Raw genomic sequence first — 20,753 nt, forward strand, 5'->3', positions numbered from 1 at the left:
ACAACAGCAAAACACAAAGTGAAGCAGGCGTTTGTCTAGTATAATATAATAGCACAAGACTACAACATTTTTTAAATCATACAAACTTTTTAGTACTCCGGTGGACCCAGGTGTGCATTGTATAGCTTGGTATGAAGTACCCAGCTTTCAATTGAGCCTATGCATGTGTATACTTGAGCCTGACTTTAATATGGAATACCTTATTGACATCAATTTTAATAGTGTTATAAGCATAACAATTAAGAATGCATCAATTACTGTAAGTAAATTATAGTTATGATAACATAAAGTGACCTACCTAAAATGATAAAGTTTATTATGCCATGCCTTGGGAAAGTGGCTTGTAACTATATCCCCAGTGTTAAAGATCATCTCCAATTACTTTGTGATGATAGACATGGTAAACAACTTGAATAGCTACTAAACCAGTTTTCTTTTGAAATGAAATATTTCATGACTCTTGTATAATAATCCTTAAAGGATCTGCCTTTACGAGATTTTATGGGCAAGTAGACTACAAGGTATGTACATTGCATTATAAGATGCACAAAGATTTGAGCGAAGCAAATTTGGTAAGTGTATGATTACATTAATCCACCATATGGTGGTTGACAGGTTGGAGAATTTAGTACCGTGTACCATAAATTGTTTGCCTGGCTACATCGCTGACTGTCTCACATTGTTGAGACTTCATTCTGTGCTCAGAGCAAATCCATCAGTGATGACCTGGTACTGGCTTTGCTATATAAAACAGTTTATGCAGACTAGGAAGCCACAGGAATGTGTTAGATAGTTCTGAGATTATCATAAGTACTAAAGATACTCGAAACTCAACCTTTTACGTTAATTTATTTTCCCTTCATTTTTTTACTAGCCCACCCACCATCTCTCTCTGCCACTTGTAATATTTATACCAGGCTACCAAAAGTAGTCACATTTAGATGTAAAGCAGCAATAATATTACAGGCAGATTGTGATTGTTATAATTGGAAGGCAGCAAGCTGCTGATTATATCAAATGAAAAAAGAAAAAGAAAAGATAGATATAAAAGTGGTTGGGGGATATTTACAGGTAACTAGCTAGTGTGTGTGCATTTATTACAAAGTCTTTCTCATAGCATAAGGAGGGCACATTATTTTAGCCAATGGCAAATGTTAAGTTATGATTGTGGCTTTAAACTACATATACAGTGTAGAAACAGGGTACTGGTTTTTACATATATCCACACAAAAACAGCCAAGCTGTGAAAAGGGTGTGGCCTTCAATAAAAAAAAGTTGTGAAATCTAAGATGGCAGTCTACAATGATGCTGACGCTAGTAATGGCTGTGTGCATTTATTAAAATTTGTTAGCATTAATTTCATTACTTAGCTGCCACCTTTTTTGTTGCATAGACTATTGAAGGCCACACCCTCTTTTACAGCTGGTCTGTTTTATGTGAATTCTATTTCTTTTTGTACTCTATATGGCCCAAGAGTCAGCCATAGGCTGGCTTTGGGGTTTGATTTTTACCCACATTTCTTATCTACAAACATAATGATGATTACTGAAAAGACAGAAATTATACATGTGATTATATGACTTTTCAGTAATAACATTGTAATACGCTAATAGAATGCACACTTTTTTGCTGGAATTCCATTGGTAGATCTCTGCCCCACGGTAACTGTTTTATTTGAGTATCTCAACCTTGGATTTATAATTGAATACTTTAGCCTTGTAATTCTGTAGTCTTTGCTTCTTTGGTTTTCTAACCATATAATGCAAAATTCATGTGCTTTGGAAAAGGGGCCATGGAGCTCTGGAGCTGTGCATACATAATTTTTTTCTTTCTTCCTGTTAATGCACACACAGTGTAACATGCTGGCTTTCTTTGCAGCACCATGTGTCTTGATAAATCAATTTTGCTGTGTAGCACATACATGTTTGGTTTATTATTGTTTAGTGAAAATGATAATATCAACTATGTTACTTTGGATGATGATTTCCACTGCTAGTGGACAAGGTAAGTAAACATAGGTGTAAGAATACATGTGGACGGTCCAGAGTTTTCCCACCAATGTGACATATGGTAGTATGTCATGTGGCCCAAGTACCTGGTGCACCACACTAGTGTGTTTTTAAAAGAACAATACTATGATTTTCTTGCATGCATAGCTCTATTTTGTTCTACAAAATGAGACGATATGTGACCGAATTTGAAAAAACAAGGCTTCCACACACATCCAATTTTCTGACTTTAACAAACTGTAAGTTGACTACTCGGTAAGCTATTGACCTAAAATTTTCACACAATTGTTCCATAGCATTGTAAAATACCAGGTAAAATTTGAAACTAATGGCATACTCCTGTGGTGCTTCAAAGTCATAAACGTGGATGTGTGTGGAAGCCTTTTTTGTCAAATTCGGTCACATATTTGCTATGGAAATGTCCTCCTGCACCTTCAGTAGTCTGCATACCAAATTTGAGCATAATTGCTCTAGGCATACAGGTCTTCAAACATTGAGTTAATTGCTTCTTTTCTTTTTGTTTTTTTGCGCTTATGTACTGTATAATATTAAAACTAAATGCACTCAATCACTTTGAAATTTGTCACACATACATTGGGTGTTAAAGATAAATCTTGGTGCCAGTGCCACGTATCATTTGAATACGATGAACTGTTACAGAATTATTAATGATTATTAATACAATTGGTACATGGATGACCTTTTGTGGTTTGGTAGAAATTGAAGTAGTAGCTTTGGAAAAATGAAGCATGGGTAGCTAGCGTGTGATTGAGATTTGTAAAAAAAAATGTCCAATTGTTACTGGAAAAAGCTTATTATAGTAAATTTGTGTGCATTGTCTATTTATCATAATTTAAAATATTTGTGAGTTGAAAATAAATTGGAGTAACACTACAAAATTATAATGCAAAAAGCCTAGTACCTAATAAATTATGTAATAATGCATGATTGAGATACTCTAATAGAACAGTCATCTTAATAAGAACATTCAGCAAGTACACATGTATTTTATAATAAAAGTCGATGTTGAATTGAATGATAACAATATAAATACAATAAGTCAGCTCTCTTTTATCCGGGCCACTTTGCTATTCTTGAAGGAAAGAAATCAAGCAAGCTGCAAAGGCTTTGAGGCTTCACACATACAATCCTGATCATATATATTAAAACAGCCAAGCTGTGAAAAAAGTGTGGCCCCAAAAGCCAGTTGATGCTGAGCTACAGTACCTCTACATACTAGGTACCCATAAAAGTACTACTATAGACTCTAACTATCAGTTCAATGTTGTGACCGGCTAAGCAAAAACTGGTTGTTTTTGCACATACTTCAAATTCCATTTTCTGTGGAGTGGATAGCCAGTGGTATAACTATTACATATACACTTTATTTATATACATATAAGCACACACATACACTTTGGTTATTAACACACATGTATAATATGAGTTGGTAAATTTATTGCTGTATTCTAATTGTTGCACGTGCCTTTTATTATAGAATGTAATACCAATTCAAGTCTTAACTGTTCTGATCCTAATAATGTTCGTGCCCCTTGGAGTGTCAATAGTGTCGATGGAAGTTGTGTCCGAGATTGTGCTCCAATTTGGTACTGTATTAATGGTGAAGAATCCTATTTACCATCAACAGCTGACGTACGTGTTTGATGATTAATTTTTTGAACTTTTAAGAAATTAGTAAATACATATGTGTGTGTATCTTTACAATATTCACTTAGTGAAATTCCATTTTGTAATGAAATTGGCCTGTATATTGCAGCACGTTTTAATTTGTTTACTTTCAGTTGTTTTGTTTACACTTGTACGTATATAGGTAAAACTGACAATACAAATGACAGGTCACCCAGGCAATTATTATTAGCTTCTTTATACAATATCATCATTTTGTTTGATCTAAAGAGTCAGTGAAACACTCATACCATGTTGAAACAAGTACACAGAAAAATTTGGAATTTTCAACTAGAGTAGGGACCATAACACTGAACCATGCTGGAGTAGTGCATGATATTAAATCACAATAAAACAATAAGAAGTGTTATATCCCTACCGTGCATTTCCGTTATGGTATCTTGGAGCACAGTAGAGATAAAGCACTTCTTATTCTTTTACTGTGATTTAATATCGTGCACTACTCCAGCTTGTTTCAGTACTTTCTATTGATGTGCTATGGTCCCTACTCTAGTTGAAAATTCCAAATTTTTCTGCACAGTTGTTTGTTAACTTTTTTGTAAATATTATTATTATGACTGGTGAATCCACGCATACTGCATCTGAAATGGCGCTGCGTGCTCCAGCTATATCAATCATCATCTAAAAAGTGAAGTATCCATTGTGTTTCATTGTCAGTTATATTCAACCCATTACACAGTATCTCAAATCAAGAACTGTTTGAAAAGCACCTCTACAATCCACGCATACCAAAAGAAATGGTGCCACGTGCCCCAGTTATATCAATTATCATCTGAAAAGTGAAGTATCCATTACACTTCGTTGTCGGCTATGTTCAACCCATTGCACAGCAGTACGAATCAAGAACTGTTCGAAAAGCACCTCTGAAATCAAAATGGCCACTATGAAAAATACGGACGATTTCTGTTATGAAGGGAAGCCATCATGTGCTACCGCCAAATCAACACTTTGCCATCAGCAAAGGGACACAAAGGAGAGCAGTGGTAAGTCCATGAAGAATGCATTATACGTACTGCGGTATGCCAAAAGGCACCTTTTGGGCCAAAGCAACATCGAGGAGTGAAAAAATCAAGCCTGTCGCCTTAGCCGTTATCGAGTTACATTTGTCTGAAGGCATCAGTCAGTTACTTACTCAGTCAGTCAGTCACTAGAATATTCCATTAAATAATTTTTCATAGCAACTTGTTAAAGAATTTTGGGTCAATCTGAAGGCTTGTTTGGGTTTAGTTTTGCCTAACCAATACCGCCTGATCATCGTCAGGGAAAATTGAGGCTGGTTTTTGGGTGATGTTATTTCGTGGGCCACACCTACTCCTTTGTGATCCCTACTATACAGTACTATTATACTGTAAAATATACAAGTGATGATGTCATTATCCACAAGATATTCAAACAGGTTTTGATTAGGATATCCAGGTGGTAAAATAGCCTAGCTATACTTGACTTCAAGTATATTCATTGTAATGCTTTCACATGTAGTATGAGTGTTCTACTCACTGGTCAGGATTTACAATTCCATGGGAAAGCTACAAGTGCTACTTTACTGTGACCTATGAGTATTACTCCGGAACCAAGCAAAACATTACTAAAAATTGCTCAGCATATTCAAGTAATTATAGGCAGTGTTTTGTTTATTACTTTGCCTGTGTATTAGTTTGTGTTATTACATATACAGATACTGTATTCATTATAGGTTTTATTGGACTTGTGTATAAAAATAAAAAAACAAAGGATCAGTTATGATGATCAAAAATGTTTCTTTCCATCCTATACATATGCATTTAGTACCGTTAATGTTGGTTTACAAAACAAGATGTAAATATTTCCACTCATGTAAAATTTAAAGATAATAATTATTAATAGTTGAATTTTCGATGCTTTTGTTTATCGAACTAGGTACTGTTCACATTGCAGATGCACATACTTAATATGCTATTTAACAGAATGTGTGTTTGTTCTGGTGTGTAGTTGGTATTCAACCAGTTGATGATTTGTTAGTGAGTGGTCCACTAGATATCCATTGCTCAGTCAACACTGCAGATATAATAAATTCTGATGATGTAACTATTAGCTGGACTGGACCTAATGGTACTATCACAAATGATACCAGACTAACTATCATTCCAACTGTCTCCAGTGGTACCAACCATTTTGGTACTTTACAATTTTCATACCTCAGTGAAGATGATGAGGGGTCGTATGAGTGTAGTACAACAGTACTAAGTTATAATAAGAGTAAAACAGCTCCAATTGAATTAACCAACTTTATAAGTGAGTTAACATTGTGTAAATTTGTTTGCATGTCAAAAATCAAGACACATGGTAATGTGTATGTGTGTATGTGCAGGCCTGTCGGCAAGGGGTTCTGAAGAACCACCCTCTTGGGAAAAGTCCATTGCAGAAATTTCAGTAGCAATGGTTCATAAGCTACAGTTTACTAAATATAACTTTAAAATATATCAAGTGCTTCAAACCGCTCACAAGTGCTTGTAACACAAGATCAAGATACTCTAATAGAGCAGTCAACCAGTAAATCACTCTAATAGAATGATCACTTTTACATTTCTTTAAAAGCTGTGTGTAACTACTTGATTTATTTGCAAAAAATGAGATCATCTAAAATACACTCAGAGCTTGAAAATTTTCCTGGAAGCAATTCCCCAGACCCCATGAATAACATCCATCCCCATGCAATGTGTAAATTTCATTGCCTTAAGCACTCTTTGGCCTGCTCTACTGCCCCTGCTGAGAGAGCACTTAGGCTTTCCCATCCATTTTTACTGTGACATTGCAATATATTTAGATACAGATGGTATATTTACAGTAGTAGTTAAGATACTTTTGCCAGATGTCATCCATATAGCTGGTCTTGAGCTTGAATTTGTTGCCTAAAAAAATTGTGCTATTTTTATTTACTGATCATGAAATGTCACCAAATTCAACCTTTTAGTATTCATTTTCAACAATTTTCCTTGGGTCATATCCCCAGACCGCCTAGTTTGCACACCCTCCAAAAGAACCTACCCAAATAAAAGTCTGGCTACTGCCCTGATGTGTGTGGGTACGTGTGCGCACATGTATGTATACACGACAGAAAAGTGTGAAACTGAAAGAAAATATGATTTCATGCACCCATACTTTTTGTTATTAAAACTTTACGGTGATCAGCACTGAAAGTCTGACAGCAACTTTTGCTGCAATCTTAGGATTACCTAACCAAAACAAACACTGGAGACTTTAACGATTGCTGATGAACAGAGAATGGGCGAAAGAAAGGAAAAAAATCCCTCCAACCCTAGGATTTGAACTGCAAGCCGCCCAATTTCCAATCGAGTGCCACACTCAGTCTAATCCAGGAGGAATAGATCTTGGCCATGTTTAGAAGAAATGAACAATATTGTGGTAAAAGATACCTCCTAGTAAACCAATAGCTCTGGGGATTGCAATTACAAAACTGAATCTATATCAACACATTATTTGCTTGAATAGTTACAAATTATTCATGCTGCATAAAGCCATTCGCTCATGGCTTTGACATCATGGTTTTCTTGTGATGGTCAAATATTCTAATAGAGCAGCCACTTTCCTTTTGAGTAACAGATATGGTTATAACTGAGTAGTCTTGCTTGCTACTGATAGGGATGGATTATTACATTTAAAGAGACAAAATAATCTAGATGTGTGACTGTTTGATAACTATTTTACTTTGTGCACAGGCATATGTTTGTACCTAGACGTGTATATCAGTTGATATTGTGTTCTCTAGTTCCCACTCCTAATGTAATTGTGACTGCTCTCAACAATCAACAAGTGGGTGATCCACTATTATTAGAATGTAATGTAACTACAGTGAGAGGTATCACTAGTAGTGTGGACATTGTATGGATTACCAATGACACAGTAGTTGAAAGAGTCAATAATGTTTCAGGGGAAACTGTAGACAACTCAGTAGTGTACAGTGATACTTACAATAATGGGTCAATACTGAGTGAAGATGATGATGGTACCATGTACCAGTGTAAGGTTGAGATCAATGCAACTCCATTAGTTAGTTCTACTAGTACATTTGTAGGTGAGTCAGTCTGTATTGTCGTAGTATATATACACATATTTAAACTAAACACTGAGCCATAACCATCATAGTATTTAAGACATTTTTGTTTTTCCTCTTTGATAGAGTGTGTAAGAGGAAAGAGCCTTTTTGCATGCTGGATCAGTGCTGTTTTTGTTAATGGTTAAATATTTGACTGGATTTCACATAACAAGGCTTCCACACACACAAAATCAAACTTACATTTTTACCAGAAATGGATTGCTGGCCTAATACACTATCATATTCAGGGGCGGATCCAGGGGGGGGGGGCTTTGGGGGCTGAAGCCCCCCCCCCCCCCCCCCCCCCCCCCTTCATATTTAGGCTTTACTTGATCAATATGCTGAGTATTATAATGAAATTTTGTCTTAGCATAATTATATGATCACTAATAATACAAACACTCATAAAACCACCTTATAATCATCTTTCCAAGGTATTATCAGTGGATTTATGCTAAAGTTTATGTAACAAGGACCTGGATCAGCATTGGAGGTGTACAAGATCGAGATACTCTAATAGAGCAGTCAGCTAACTACTCTAATAGAACATTCACTGGAAACATGTAGTTGGTTCTGTTATGGAATTTTTCCAAATCTGCCTGCACCTATACATATATACAATGAAGTGCATTGGTTTGTTTAAAGGGCTTCATTCATCCACTTGTGTAGTTAATATATATGGCAATACTTAATTCAGGTACACAATTTTCATTGAAAATGCTCTCAGATTCAATCTTGTATTGTTCAAATTTCAAAATTTTCCACGTTCAACATTATATTATTCTAACATGCACCTATTCGGTGTTGTGCAATTGTGAGAGGGGTGCATCATGTACTTGGTTGTCTGTACCTACCCAAACATTTTGATTAGCAAAATGCTTTAGAAAGCCACACCTATAATCTAAAGGCAGTATATGAAATATCTACAGGCAGAAAATATCATGAATTTTATGTGGAAATGTTTCCAAATTGCAGTATTTTAGCATCTATTTTTCGAAAATTTCCTGGGGGGCATGCCCCCAGACCCCCCTAGTTCCAGCATGCGAAATTTCCAGCATGCTTCGCATGCTGGGAAGTGTGTTTTGCACACCTCTACCCAACAGATTAGTACCTTGAGTTAGCCCCCCCCTTTTATAAATCCTAGATCCACCCCTGATATTCCACACTGTACTTCCTTCAGGACTGGCAAGTCTGGTTTCTGTGGCAGCTTTCTTCCGACCTTGTCAAAGCCACGAGTGGGAGGTTGGTGCCATTGAATGGCCATGGCTTTGTGATAATGGTGTGTAGTGAGCTGGGACTTCACAGAGAGCTCGCCAATAGTGTTCTCAGTCAATTTGGAGTGATTTGAGGGCCATGGAGGGCCATGGAGAGCCCAAACTTGGACTCTGGATTCCAATCATCTTCTTGCTTCATTTTATATCCCTATATTAATCCCACCCACCGCCCTCCACCCTCCCACCCTATTACTACCACCTGTGATATTATTACCCGCTCGAGAAAAGCTGCCCAAAACAGGGCTAATTTTGGGTATCAGAAATGTATACACCCACTCAGTGATAGCTAGTAAATAGATGCATACTTGGTGCAAATTTTGTTTGCACAGCTGTAGGCACTGGGAAGTTATTACACAATGATTACTTAAAATCGCCATATCTCCTAACGAAGCTTTGTGCGTCGAAGCCGGGTTTTGTCAAATTCAGCCACATATATATATATAAACAGTAAAATACATACTTCTAACTGAATAATGAAAAAAACAATTCAGTAGTATAAATGTAGTCATGACTCCAGGTTAGGTGAAAGTACTAATTTATAATATTTATCTTTGATTTCTGGGCTACATAATACATATTTTATGTTATTCTAATTGTATGACAAAATTAATACTAGTCATTACCGTGTAAGCAGAAAATTTGACAGGGAATTAAATTCTGCAGTTGGCAAATTTTCACTGAAATTGTCAAATTTAAATCTGCTAAATATTTGGCTAGCTGGTGATCAAAAACACAGAGGAATCCAAAGGAAGACCTGTGAACCTACCCAGCTTATTCTGACGAATGTTTAACTAACATTGTGTACTGAACATGGTTCCACAGCTTCAGCCAGACATTTCTCTGTACAGTACCTTTCATATTTTTCGTTTGTGGACCACAGGAACCTGCCAAGACGTTCTCCTATCTAGTGATTGTCCTACTCAATATTCCTTATGCATCCCAGATAGCTACTGTAACTGCATTTGTACTCGTGATAACTTCTACCTTGAATGCAACTATAAAACTTGAAAGTGTTGCTCATCTGATATTCTATAATGTGGTCCTTGCATGATTGACATGGGTCCCTGCAAGCAAGTCAAATTTAAATTCATCAAATAGACATCTTGTTCAATTTGCCAAATATTTTCCTCTGATTTAAGTGTGTGTGTGTATGTGTATGTATGTATGTGTGTACGTTATGTGGCGCCTGAAAATCTGATTGTAGTTCATGCTATTGTAATCATGCTGTATTACATTTCAGCTGATATCCAGCCAGTGGAGCAGCAAATATTAGTGGGCAGACCTTATGAAATCTCTTGCCCTATTTTCGCTTCAAGTGAATTAAATTCCACTTTCATCTGGACTGGACCTAATGGTGTAATTACTGATAATGGTAGACTAACTGCAGTCACTTCAGATATCTCCAATGATACCACCTCCACTAGTACTGTACAATTCTCATACCTCAGGGAAAATGATGAGGGATCATACAGATGTGATGTGACAGTATTTGGATATAATTATAATTATAGCACATCATCGTCAGTTGAGTTAAATAACTTTACAGGTATGTAAGTTAATAGCACTTATTATAAATTTATTATTGTTCATGTTTTTTTATACTGTGTTGTATATATAGTCCTATAACAAATAATTGTATAGAAGTTAAACAGCTCCCTTTTGCGTAATGTATAGTTTTGTTTGCTTTCTACACGATTGATTTAGCCACACATTGATGAATGTTTGAGAATGTTCCAAAAGCTTTATCCACCTGAACCAGCAAATCATCCAAGACTGAACAAGGATATAAATATAGATTAACCGTGTAGATCTGACAACAAATTGCTCATTATTTTTAGGTTGGAGATCATTCAATTTGATTTTCAATTCCTTACTTACAAGTGATATATACTGCGCATTGTATGCTAAATACAATAAATACCTGCGAGTTCATATCTGAGCTGATTAGATACCTCTGATGAAAATTTTGGTCATGTGTATGTCACAAACTTTGCCTAATTCTATATAGTCATTAGAAAGTACTAGTGTATGTAGAAATCATCATACTGATATTCATTATTATTATGATGCTTGTACCAGTGAGTTATTTTAGAACACTAATTCGATCAGGAAGTTGCATTAACCAGTGACCTATGGTACAATAATCAACTACTGAGGGTAAAGTCTGATGATTATTGTACGTACCATTTTGCAGGTCTCTAAAGTAACATAGATGTTTGGATATGTGCAATAGTTTTTATGAAACTGTGAAAGAAGTTTAGATGAACTTTGGAAGTATATACATCTTTGGAATGTTCACTAAAATTTATTTTGTAGGTTACCCGTGAGAAAACTGGGGCCAATTTGCTACCCGGGGCCAATTCGCTACCCATGTGGTGTATGCAAAAAGAGTGTTGCGTGCACTCATAGGGGACTACAGTGTGATGTTTGTGTTAATTGGTTCCACATTAAGTGTGTTGGGATTACTGCTGCCCAGCATTGAGCTTTGAGTGATGGTGGAGAGTTTACGTGGCAGTGTCCTGTTTGTTTGTTCAGTCAGCTACCTTATGTGGATGATAGTGACCTATCTCTGTTTGACACCTCCAACCAGTCAGTGTGTGACCTTTCACTTCCCATTAATATCTTTCAGGCACCCTGTGAAGGCATTCGCCTTGTTCATCGTAATGTTCAGGACTGATTAGTAAATTGCCTGAGATATCTCAGTGGCTCCACTGTGGCCATCAGCGCCGGGCCTATTATTTTGTGCTGTTCTGAGACATGGCTTACTGACCGTGATCCAGTAATGACCTTGAGTGGATTTGCGTCCTTTCATTTACCAATGTTAAAACGTCCTGTGGAATCAGCCAAATTTTTTCCTGGTTCTTTCATGTTCAGACCTTGTATCCAGAGCACACTCCATTGTGTGACAAAGTTGAGCAATTGTGCTCATCAGTTAATGTGTGCTGTTGTTTGGTGACTTCCAAGCATCATCGCATTGCCATTGTGTCAGTATATCGTTCACCATCTGTCCCCTTTACAGTACTAATTTCAGAATTGTGATCTGTTTTATTGTTACTTTTTATTTCAGCAAGTATTAGTTACATTATGATGGCAGGCGATTTTAATGTCAATTTATTAGTGTCTGGAGGGGCTACCCAGGTTTACCTTGATTTGTTGACTGATTTTCAATTAATCCAACATATAAAGGACCCAACTCGGGTTTGCGGTGTGTCAGAAACTCTGATATATCATATCTTTGGTACTGGTTGTTTCAATGTTTCAAATGTTACTCAAGCCTTAGGTGTCAGTGATTATAGAATGTAGGCGGTTGATTTTAACATTCCTCCATTGCAATCTTCTGGTCGCCAGTGTTGGATTCGCTCATTTAAAAAGTGTGACTGGAACCAATTAAAGGCAGTCCTGCATGCCATTCCTTGGCATTTGTTGGATACCTTTGACAGCATCGATGACAAGTGGGACTTTTTCATACTGTGTTGTCTGAGGCACTTGACATTTTTTTACCGCTGCACAAAGTGAACCCTCAACAATCTAAAAGACCAACTCCCTGGTTTAATGATAATATCCAGCAACCTATTAAATCCAAGAACAAGGCCAAACGTCAAGCTGATAGATCTAGTGATCCTTCGGATAGAAGCTATTTTCAGCAGTTAAAGAATGAGTTAAAAACTTCAATAAGGCAAGCTAAAATTGATTATCTCCGGGTGCTGATGCAGCGGAGCCGCTCTAATCCTGCTCATGCTGCTGATGTGTGGTCACATGTTAATAACCTTTTTGGGAGGAATACTCACAGTTCTGCTGATCCAATGGATTTATCTACATTGAATTCTATTAATGATCATTTCCAGACTGTTGCTATTAGCTCTGATCATGAGGGTGCCGCCAGCTTTGTTATTCTGCCCCATTCTCTTGGGAGTGAGCCTTTTACGTTTTCTGATATTACAGTCTCACTAGTTCACTCCCATCTTCAGCAGTTGGATCCTAAAAAGTCCACTGGTCCTGATGGCTTGTCAGCAAGATTTTTGAAGGCAATTGCAAATGAGATCTCTGTCCCCCTCACCAGAATATTTAATGACTCCTTAAAGGCAGGTGTTTTTCCTTCTCAGTGGAAGCAATCTCATATAACTCCTGTTCATAAGGGTAGAGCATTTAGTGATCCTGGGAACTTCAGGCCCATATCTGTGGTGCCTGTACTGGCTAAAATTCTGGAAAAAATTGTTGCTGCTCAGCTAAGTAACTACTAGCATACTCTTCTCCATCCACACCAGGGTACTTACCGCTATGGAAAATCCACTGAGGATGTTATTTTAGTGGCCGTGGATTTCATTATTCAATGTTTAGATGATGGGAAGGCAGTATGTGCATCCTTTTTGGATTTCCACAAGGCATTCAATTCACTTGCTGCTTGATAAGTTGTTCCAGTTGAACATCCATCCAGATGTACTAAAATGGTTCCAGAATTACTTCAAATGTCCAACCGTTGGCACCGTGTGAAAAGTGGCAATGGATTTGGAGATCTATGAAAGGAGGGATACCACAGGGCAGTTCCCTTGGCCCCCTGTTGTTTTTAGTTTATGTTAAGGATTAGCCATCACAAGTACCTGGCGGAATATTGTTGCAGTATGCTGACGATACAACGCTGATCTGTTTGGCTCCGGACGCTGAAGAAGCTGCAGCTTTGATGAATTCACATCTCGAAGTGATTAGTCAATGGACTATAAACAATAGAATGCAACTGAATCTTTCGAAGTCTTCTGTAATGTGGTTTAGAGCTCCGAGTCAACATGTTATCCCCTCTCCTCCTGGAATATTTGTGAATGGCATCCACCTTGCTGTTGTATGTAAACAGAAGTACCTGGGGCTTATTTTCGATGATACCTTTTCTTGGTCACACCATGTCTCCAAGGTGTGCCAATCTATGTCATATTATTATCTGTATTTGTTGAACAAACAGAGGCTGGTTTTTAGAACAAGTTTGTTGAAATTGCTGATTGAGAGTTTGGTGTTTTCTCGCCTAGTTTATTGTTTGCCAGTTTGGGGTCCTCCCCTGACAGTGATTAGTATCAATCGCTTGAAATGTTTACAACATCGAGCTGTTCGACTTTGTTTGGGCCTTCGGAGATGCGACCACGTCACACATCAATTCCATTCTTTACAGTGGTTACCACTATGTAGTAAGATTCAGTATCGCTCACTCTGTGCTATGCACCATCAGTATTTTCAGCTGCAACGTACGTATTCCATTAATTCCACCTATTAAGTTTGGACGCCAACATCAATATGTCACTAGAACTACTCAGCTATTTGCTCAGCCACCTAGATGTCATCATTCTTTTACTCAGCATTTTTTTTTTCGATTTAAAGCAATTCACTAGTGGAATGCAGTACCTTATGATATTTTGACTTCACCAACCTTCAACGACAATTTATTTTTATATGTGTGTTAATTTTGATTTATATAGTAATTTGTGTGTGTAATAGTTTGTGTGCTTATGTTGTAATTGTTTGGTTGTACATGTGTTAATGTATGTGTTCTGTTGTATTTAATTTTTGTATGTATGTATGTATGTACATATGTTGTGTCTTTGCTCCTCTGCCAGGGAAGAACGGCATTGCCGACTGGTTTAAGGTAAAATTCAAAATCAATCAATCAACTGATGTTTTCTGTTAGAGAGCACATATGATGTAGGCACGTGAGGATATTTAATGACAAACTCACTTTTTGGGTTGCATATCATAACTATAATTTTAGATATGTGCAGAATAGTCCATGTATTGATCAGGTTATGTGTGTTATTTGTGTACTAATTTATAATGTAGTTCCCACTCCTAATGTAATTGTGACTGCTCTCAACAATCAACAAGTGGGTGATCCACTATTATTAGAATGTAATGTAACTACAGTGAGAGGTATCACTAGTAGTGTGGACATTGTATGGATTACCAATGACACAGTAGTTGAAAGAGTCAATAATGTTTCAGGGGAAACCGTAGACAACTCAGTAGTGTACAGAACTATATACAATGATAGTGAAATGTCACTAACTCGGAGGGAACAAGATAGTGGGATTACATATCAGTGTATTGTTGAGATCAATAACTCCACACTAGTCAATGGTACTGACCTATTTGTACTTAGTAAGTTACTTGATTGTTGTAATGCAATATAACCTTAGTTGTCAGGTAAAAGCCGATTGTTGGACTAAACATTACTAAAACTGCCTTGATTGCTAGAAAACAATTACAACAATGAGTTACCATAAGAATAGCCATGAAATATACTATATAGACTGAGTGTCTGCGAATATACCTTAAGAATTTCCCTTGCTGTAGAGAAGTTGTAGTGACAATATTATTGAGACCATTAATAAACATCATGTTTCTGCAGATTTAGCAATTTCTGATAAACTTACTTACATAGTGTTTTCTTACTGGAAATTATCATTGTATCTGTTGTACACTACTGAAAATTCTTTTAGAAGAGGCATGCTTCAACCAGCAGTGGGTCAAGCAATTTTCAAGCACTTGTTTAGTATTTTTGAATAGTACATCATGATGTGCATTTGCATGCCAAATTTATGTTGGATAATTTACTGATAGTAAGTTAGTCAGCAACATTTTGCCAGCTAACATTGGCCAATTTCTTACCATTTAAGTGTTCTTGTGTAATACTGTTTCTAGATGTGGTTACAGTTCCACTACCCTCAATTACACCAGGACCTTCACTACCCTCAAGTGCACCAGGATCTTCCTCTGGAACCTCTTCCAGTGCGGGTATGTGAGTTGGTATTGGTAATGTAAAATTTTAGTATCTGAAAGTATCATAATTGAGGTACATCCTAAGAAGCTGGTGCATCACACCAGTGTATTAGTAGAAGGAATTATGTACCATATCTAAGTGAAATGATTTTAAATTGTTTTTAATTGTGTAAGTGTACTCCACCAATTTTGAACATAATTACAAAATATGTAGCCCTCAGGTTCTCTTTTCTCCTTTTGAAAACTACCATGAATAATAGCTTTGAAATTTGTTGCATGTACATAAAGGAGGTCAAAAGGCAAATCTTGATACCGAGTTTGATTTGAATAGGATAAACTGTCTCAGAAATTGTTAATTCACACCTACAGAGTAAACTGCAAAGTTAAAAATTGGTACATGGATAGGTTGATCATTCATTCATAGGTGGCTCCAGGATTTTTCGTGCCTGGTTTCTGATCAGGAGCATAGCTAGACATTTGGTGAAGACCAAAAAAAGTAGCTACCTGCTGAGAATAACTGCATTCCGCTAACTATACATTAATGTCACTGATAAAGCACATGAAAATCCTTTTTTAAAGCTACATAGCTTGCTACACTGCTTCTCTGAATACTGCGACTGCTTTATGAGAGTGATGCATGATTGCTCTATTAGAGTATCTCGATCCAACCTTGCAAATCCATTAACTGGTTTCCGGAAACCTGAGAAACTCCCCTGGAGCCACTGCTGCCAAATCTTTTGTGGTTTGATGGAAATTGGAGTAATAACTACAGAGGTACAGATTCCAAAACAAGCATGGATAACAATTGCAAAATTTTTATATCCTTTAAATCAGCTGGTAGTTTGTCACACCTACAGGGTAAACTGCTTATACAGAAGCTGGTTAAAAATTGGTGTGTAGATACTCTAATAAAACAGTTATCCAAATAGAAAGTTCAGCAAATGACGTTTGCTTAATTTAAATATCTAAACTTGAATATGATTTATTTGTTTCTTCAATAGTGGCACTTTTAATGCAAGCCCTAATAAAGCTGGCCCAAGGCCAGCTTGCAAGAATACAAAATAAGTAAAATCCATATCAAAACAATAAAGTTATCGAAAGAGTATGGCCTTCAAAAAAGTAAAGTGATAGACTGTAATGATCAATTGATAATAATGACAGCATTTACTGTTATTGGCATTAACATCATTGCAACCATTTCTTGGCAACCACCTTCGATTTCACAGCTTTCTTATATACCCTTTTTTGAAGGCTACACCCATTTTACAGCTTGGTTGATTTTGTATTTATTTGAAATGTCATTACAGGCAAGCATTAAACTACGTACTTAGTTAAGCACAAGACAAATAAAATACATATAATAATATTATACAGGCGTACACAAAAATATCTGTTGATGATTTGAGTAAAGTAAACATGTTTAGTCCTTATGTTATCTTTTCATTTAGCAATTATTATTTCATCCATTGCTGTCGCGGTTACACTTACACTTGCAATAACTATTGCTGGGTGCGTTATCTACAAGAGGAGAAGGTATACCTCATTGTACACTGACTGGTGGTATTATGTGATTTTTCTGTTTATTGCATTGTGTGTGTTGTTCTGTGTGTTGTTTGTGTGCGTACATGTGTGTGTGTGCGTGTGCGTGCGCACATGTGTGTGTGTGTGTGTGAGAGAGAGAGAGAGAGAGATGTAGTGGTAACCATGCTATTCTAATTTACTATGATATGTTTTTATTTCATTAGAAGTATGGGTGTTATATGGAATCGACCTAAAACTGAAAATGTGGTAAGTGCATGTACTTGTAATGTCAAGCATAGTGTTATCATACAGAATAGTAGCATTGTATAGCAGGGATCATGGAGGTTTGGGCTTTCTTACCCAAGAATATCACCCAAAAAAACAGCCTCGTTTTTTCTTCATAACAGCTTGGTAGTATTGGTTACGCATACAGCTAAGCCCACAAATGCCTTCAAAGTGACCCCAAACCCTTCCTACAAAATTCTAGTTTTTCATTTAACTGAATGTTCTGCCTCCAACAAAGCATAACTGAACTATAGATGAGGTTATTGGCTTGGTTCCTTCACTGTATGACGTCACTTCAGCCTGAAACATACTTTTTTGCCAACCACAGCAGCTACAATACATACATCAAGGACTTACTTTTGTCTTCTTTTGTGTCCCATTGTTTTCTCCACTACCCAGTAGTTGTTGATTGACGATAAAGCGTCATGGCATCAGTGCTTTAATTTCCATGGATCAATTGCAGAGGTGTCTTATACTGTTCTTCATTTGTAGCACTGTATAATGGGTGAAACACAGCTAAGATAGCAGCGCTTCAGTGGTTAAGGATGTAGGTTTTAGGTTTGGAGGTCCCTGGTTTGAACTCTCAAAAGTTTTTCTCTTCTGATATTTTTGTGCACCTTTATTACCCCGCAGTGACTGCTCTATTACAGTATTTCAACCCCACAGTTTTACACTTGTTTGGTTTTACCTTGTAATTTTGTAGCTGTAACTCTATTGTTTTTTAAACCATAAAAAGGCACTGCTATGATCAGCCTATGTACACATCAAATTTGAAATTATTCCCATACTTGGTTTGCCTTGTAGCTGTGACAAAAGTTTTACACAAATACAAATCTCATAAATCCATAAATAATTATCAGATTCATAGCAAATTTAGTACATGAATTCACCTTTAGATGCTCTTCTCTTCATTTGTGTTAAAGTTTGAAACAATCAAGATGTACATTTGTGTTTTGTAACAAATTTTCAAAGTGTGCGAAAAGAAATCTAAGCCTCCATAGACTCCAGTTTAAGAAGAAATTTTGAATGTCCATATCTCAAAAATGGCTGGTACAGAGTTAAGAAATTTGCTGTGTGGTCTACCCTACCTGCAGACAGCTATAATGCAAAAATGGTTACTTTGGAGAAGGGCCATGGAGCTATGTACGCATGAAAATGGTGTTTTCTTTCTTCCTGTCAATTAGTGCTGGGCGATATACTGGTATTGTTAGTAAACTGTGATATGTAATTGTAAGTCATACTGGTTTTGATACCACCTGTTTTTTATTTATTTTTTTATTTAGTTATTAATAAATTTTATTCATTTATTTTTATATCACCATACCATCCGGGCAGTGTGGCCTCCCTGTAGGCATGTTTCATCCCATATTTAGAGGGTAACCAGACATGTGACAATGTTTGTAGGCAGGTGCTGATGTAGCCAGCTAACCAAATTATAGCTATGTAAACAAGTTTGTCTGCGATAATTTGTACGTGAGGGTTGCTGAGCTACCATGGGTATTTTGTACTTTTATTGAGGTAAATGGCCATTACTTTAATACCAATGGTTTTTACGTTAATACTGTGTGATATTTTCACAGAAGGCATACTGTTTGCTATGTTTCAATACCACCCAGTTCTACTGTCAATATACTCACAGTGTAGTGTGCCAGCTTTCTTGGCTGTGCAACACACTACCATGTGTCTCGGGATAATGTGTATTCCATATGCAATATACACTAGGGTCTACTGCATGTAAATCAATTCTTTGGCTCTTATTGTATACTGAAAAACAGATGTAAAGTGGATCAAAAGGTTCTTATAGTTAGGGTTTGAATTTTGGAGAAAGTGTAATTACACGTTGTTGTTCTTATATAGACACCACCTATTGACTTTGATATTGACTATCCAATGATCAGACCACCACCAAGCACAGTGGAATCTCTTGATAATGAAAAGGTGTTACACTGGATTAAAGATATCCAAATTCCTACAATTGATGAAGAATGTGCTTCAATTTGTTCTGGTGAAACGACAAAAGATGACATGTTGAATTACATATATGGCAAAAATTCCATGAAAGATGGACAAAAGAAGAAAAATGATATCAATGAAATTTCAACTAGTGAAGCCCCATATCTCTCGGAAAGTGTTGTCTTTAATATACCTGATGATCGTTACAGTGTAAATAGTTCAACTATAAGTGGTGATGATTTTCAAGTAGCCAATGGTGACAACAAACATGATGTTGAAAAAGAACATCTAAACTATGATCAATCTTCCCCCTCACCACCCATTGAAGGTTGCTACGTTGACTATAGAACTGCATCAATGTCACACAAAGATCATCAAAATCAAATGGCGACTGTTCTACAGGACTATACAGATGACTCCATATTTGAAGTGGCTAAACAGTCAGAAGACAATGATGGCATGCCACCTGTTGCAGTGAATGTGGACACTGGTGTCTACTCTACTTCATGTTTCGGTGATAGTCCCATCCCACCTCCTGATGGAGGTTATACTTCTTGTACTTTTGCAATGCGTCCCATTGATAAAACTACTTCATACAATTCCACAGGGACTCCTATATCTCCCACTTTACATCATAGTGACCAGTCAATGCCCTTTGGAGAGTATGTTAATCACAGCATACAGTAGCACTGCAACACAAAGCAACGCTGTATTATCATATTAACCGCTTTATCATTATGTGCATACAATATGCACAATTTCAAGATTCTAGTATATAAAATCTGCACGCACCATCATTTTGTGTATGAGCTAATTGTGCTACTATGTTACATAATAATCATTACTTCATCATTCAATGACATTCATACAATCCATCAGTTGACATGATAATAGTGTCTGCTACCATAGTCAGTTCGCTTTCACCTGAGCCCTCCTTTCTTGTTGATAATAATTCTTGTTACATGGGCCAACTGCCCAAACATTTAGTAGAGCTCTTTAAATGCCAGAACTGTTTATTTAAAAAGCACTTTACCAGTAAGAACAAGTGAGTCATGAGGCTTTAAAATATTCCATACATTTAGTATAGATGATTCAGGTGCATAAACACGTTTACAACATAAAAACATGCTTGTTCCAATACAAAACCATCGGGAG

The 20,753-nt window shown here is 36.7% G+C and overlaps 1 protein-coding gene across 1 annotated transcript; it reads left to right on the forward strand.

Annotated features, from left to right (window-relative positions):
• The first annotated feature begins 1,289 nt into the window (after nucleotides 1-1,289).
• LOC136239905 (uncharacterized) lies at nucleotides 1,290-20,430 on the forward strand. The gene is made up of 10 exons (XM_066030648.1): nucleotides 1,290-1,317; nucleotides 1,945-2,004; nucleotides 5,685-5,987; nucleotides 7,483-7,788; nucleotides 10,324-10,629; nucleotides 14,901-15,218; nucleotides 15,762-15,854; nucleotides 17,288-17,372; nucleotides 17,585-17,627; nucleotides 19,503-20,430. Exons 1-10 carry the CDS (start codon nucleotides 1,290-1,292, stop codon nucleotides 20,283-20,285), a joined length of 2,325 nt encoding a protein of 774 aa, XP_065886720.1. The 3' UTR covers nucleotides 20,286-20,430.
• The last annotated feature ends 323 nt before the right edge of the window (nucleotides 20,431-20,753 follow it).

Source organism: Dysidea avara, chromosome 12 (assembly GCF_963678975.1).
Source record: "Dysidea avara chromosome 12, odDysAvar1.4, whole genome shotgun sequence".
NCBI lineage: Eukaryota > Metazoa > Porifera > Demospongiae > Dictyoceratida > Dysideidae > Dysidea > Dysidea avara.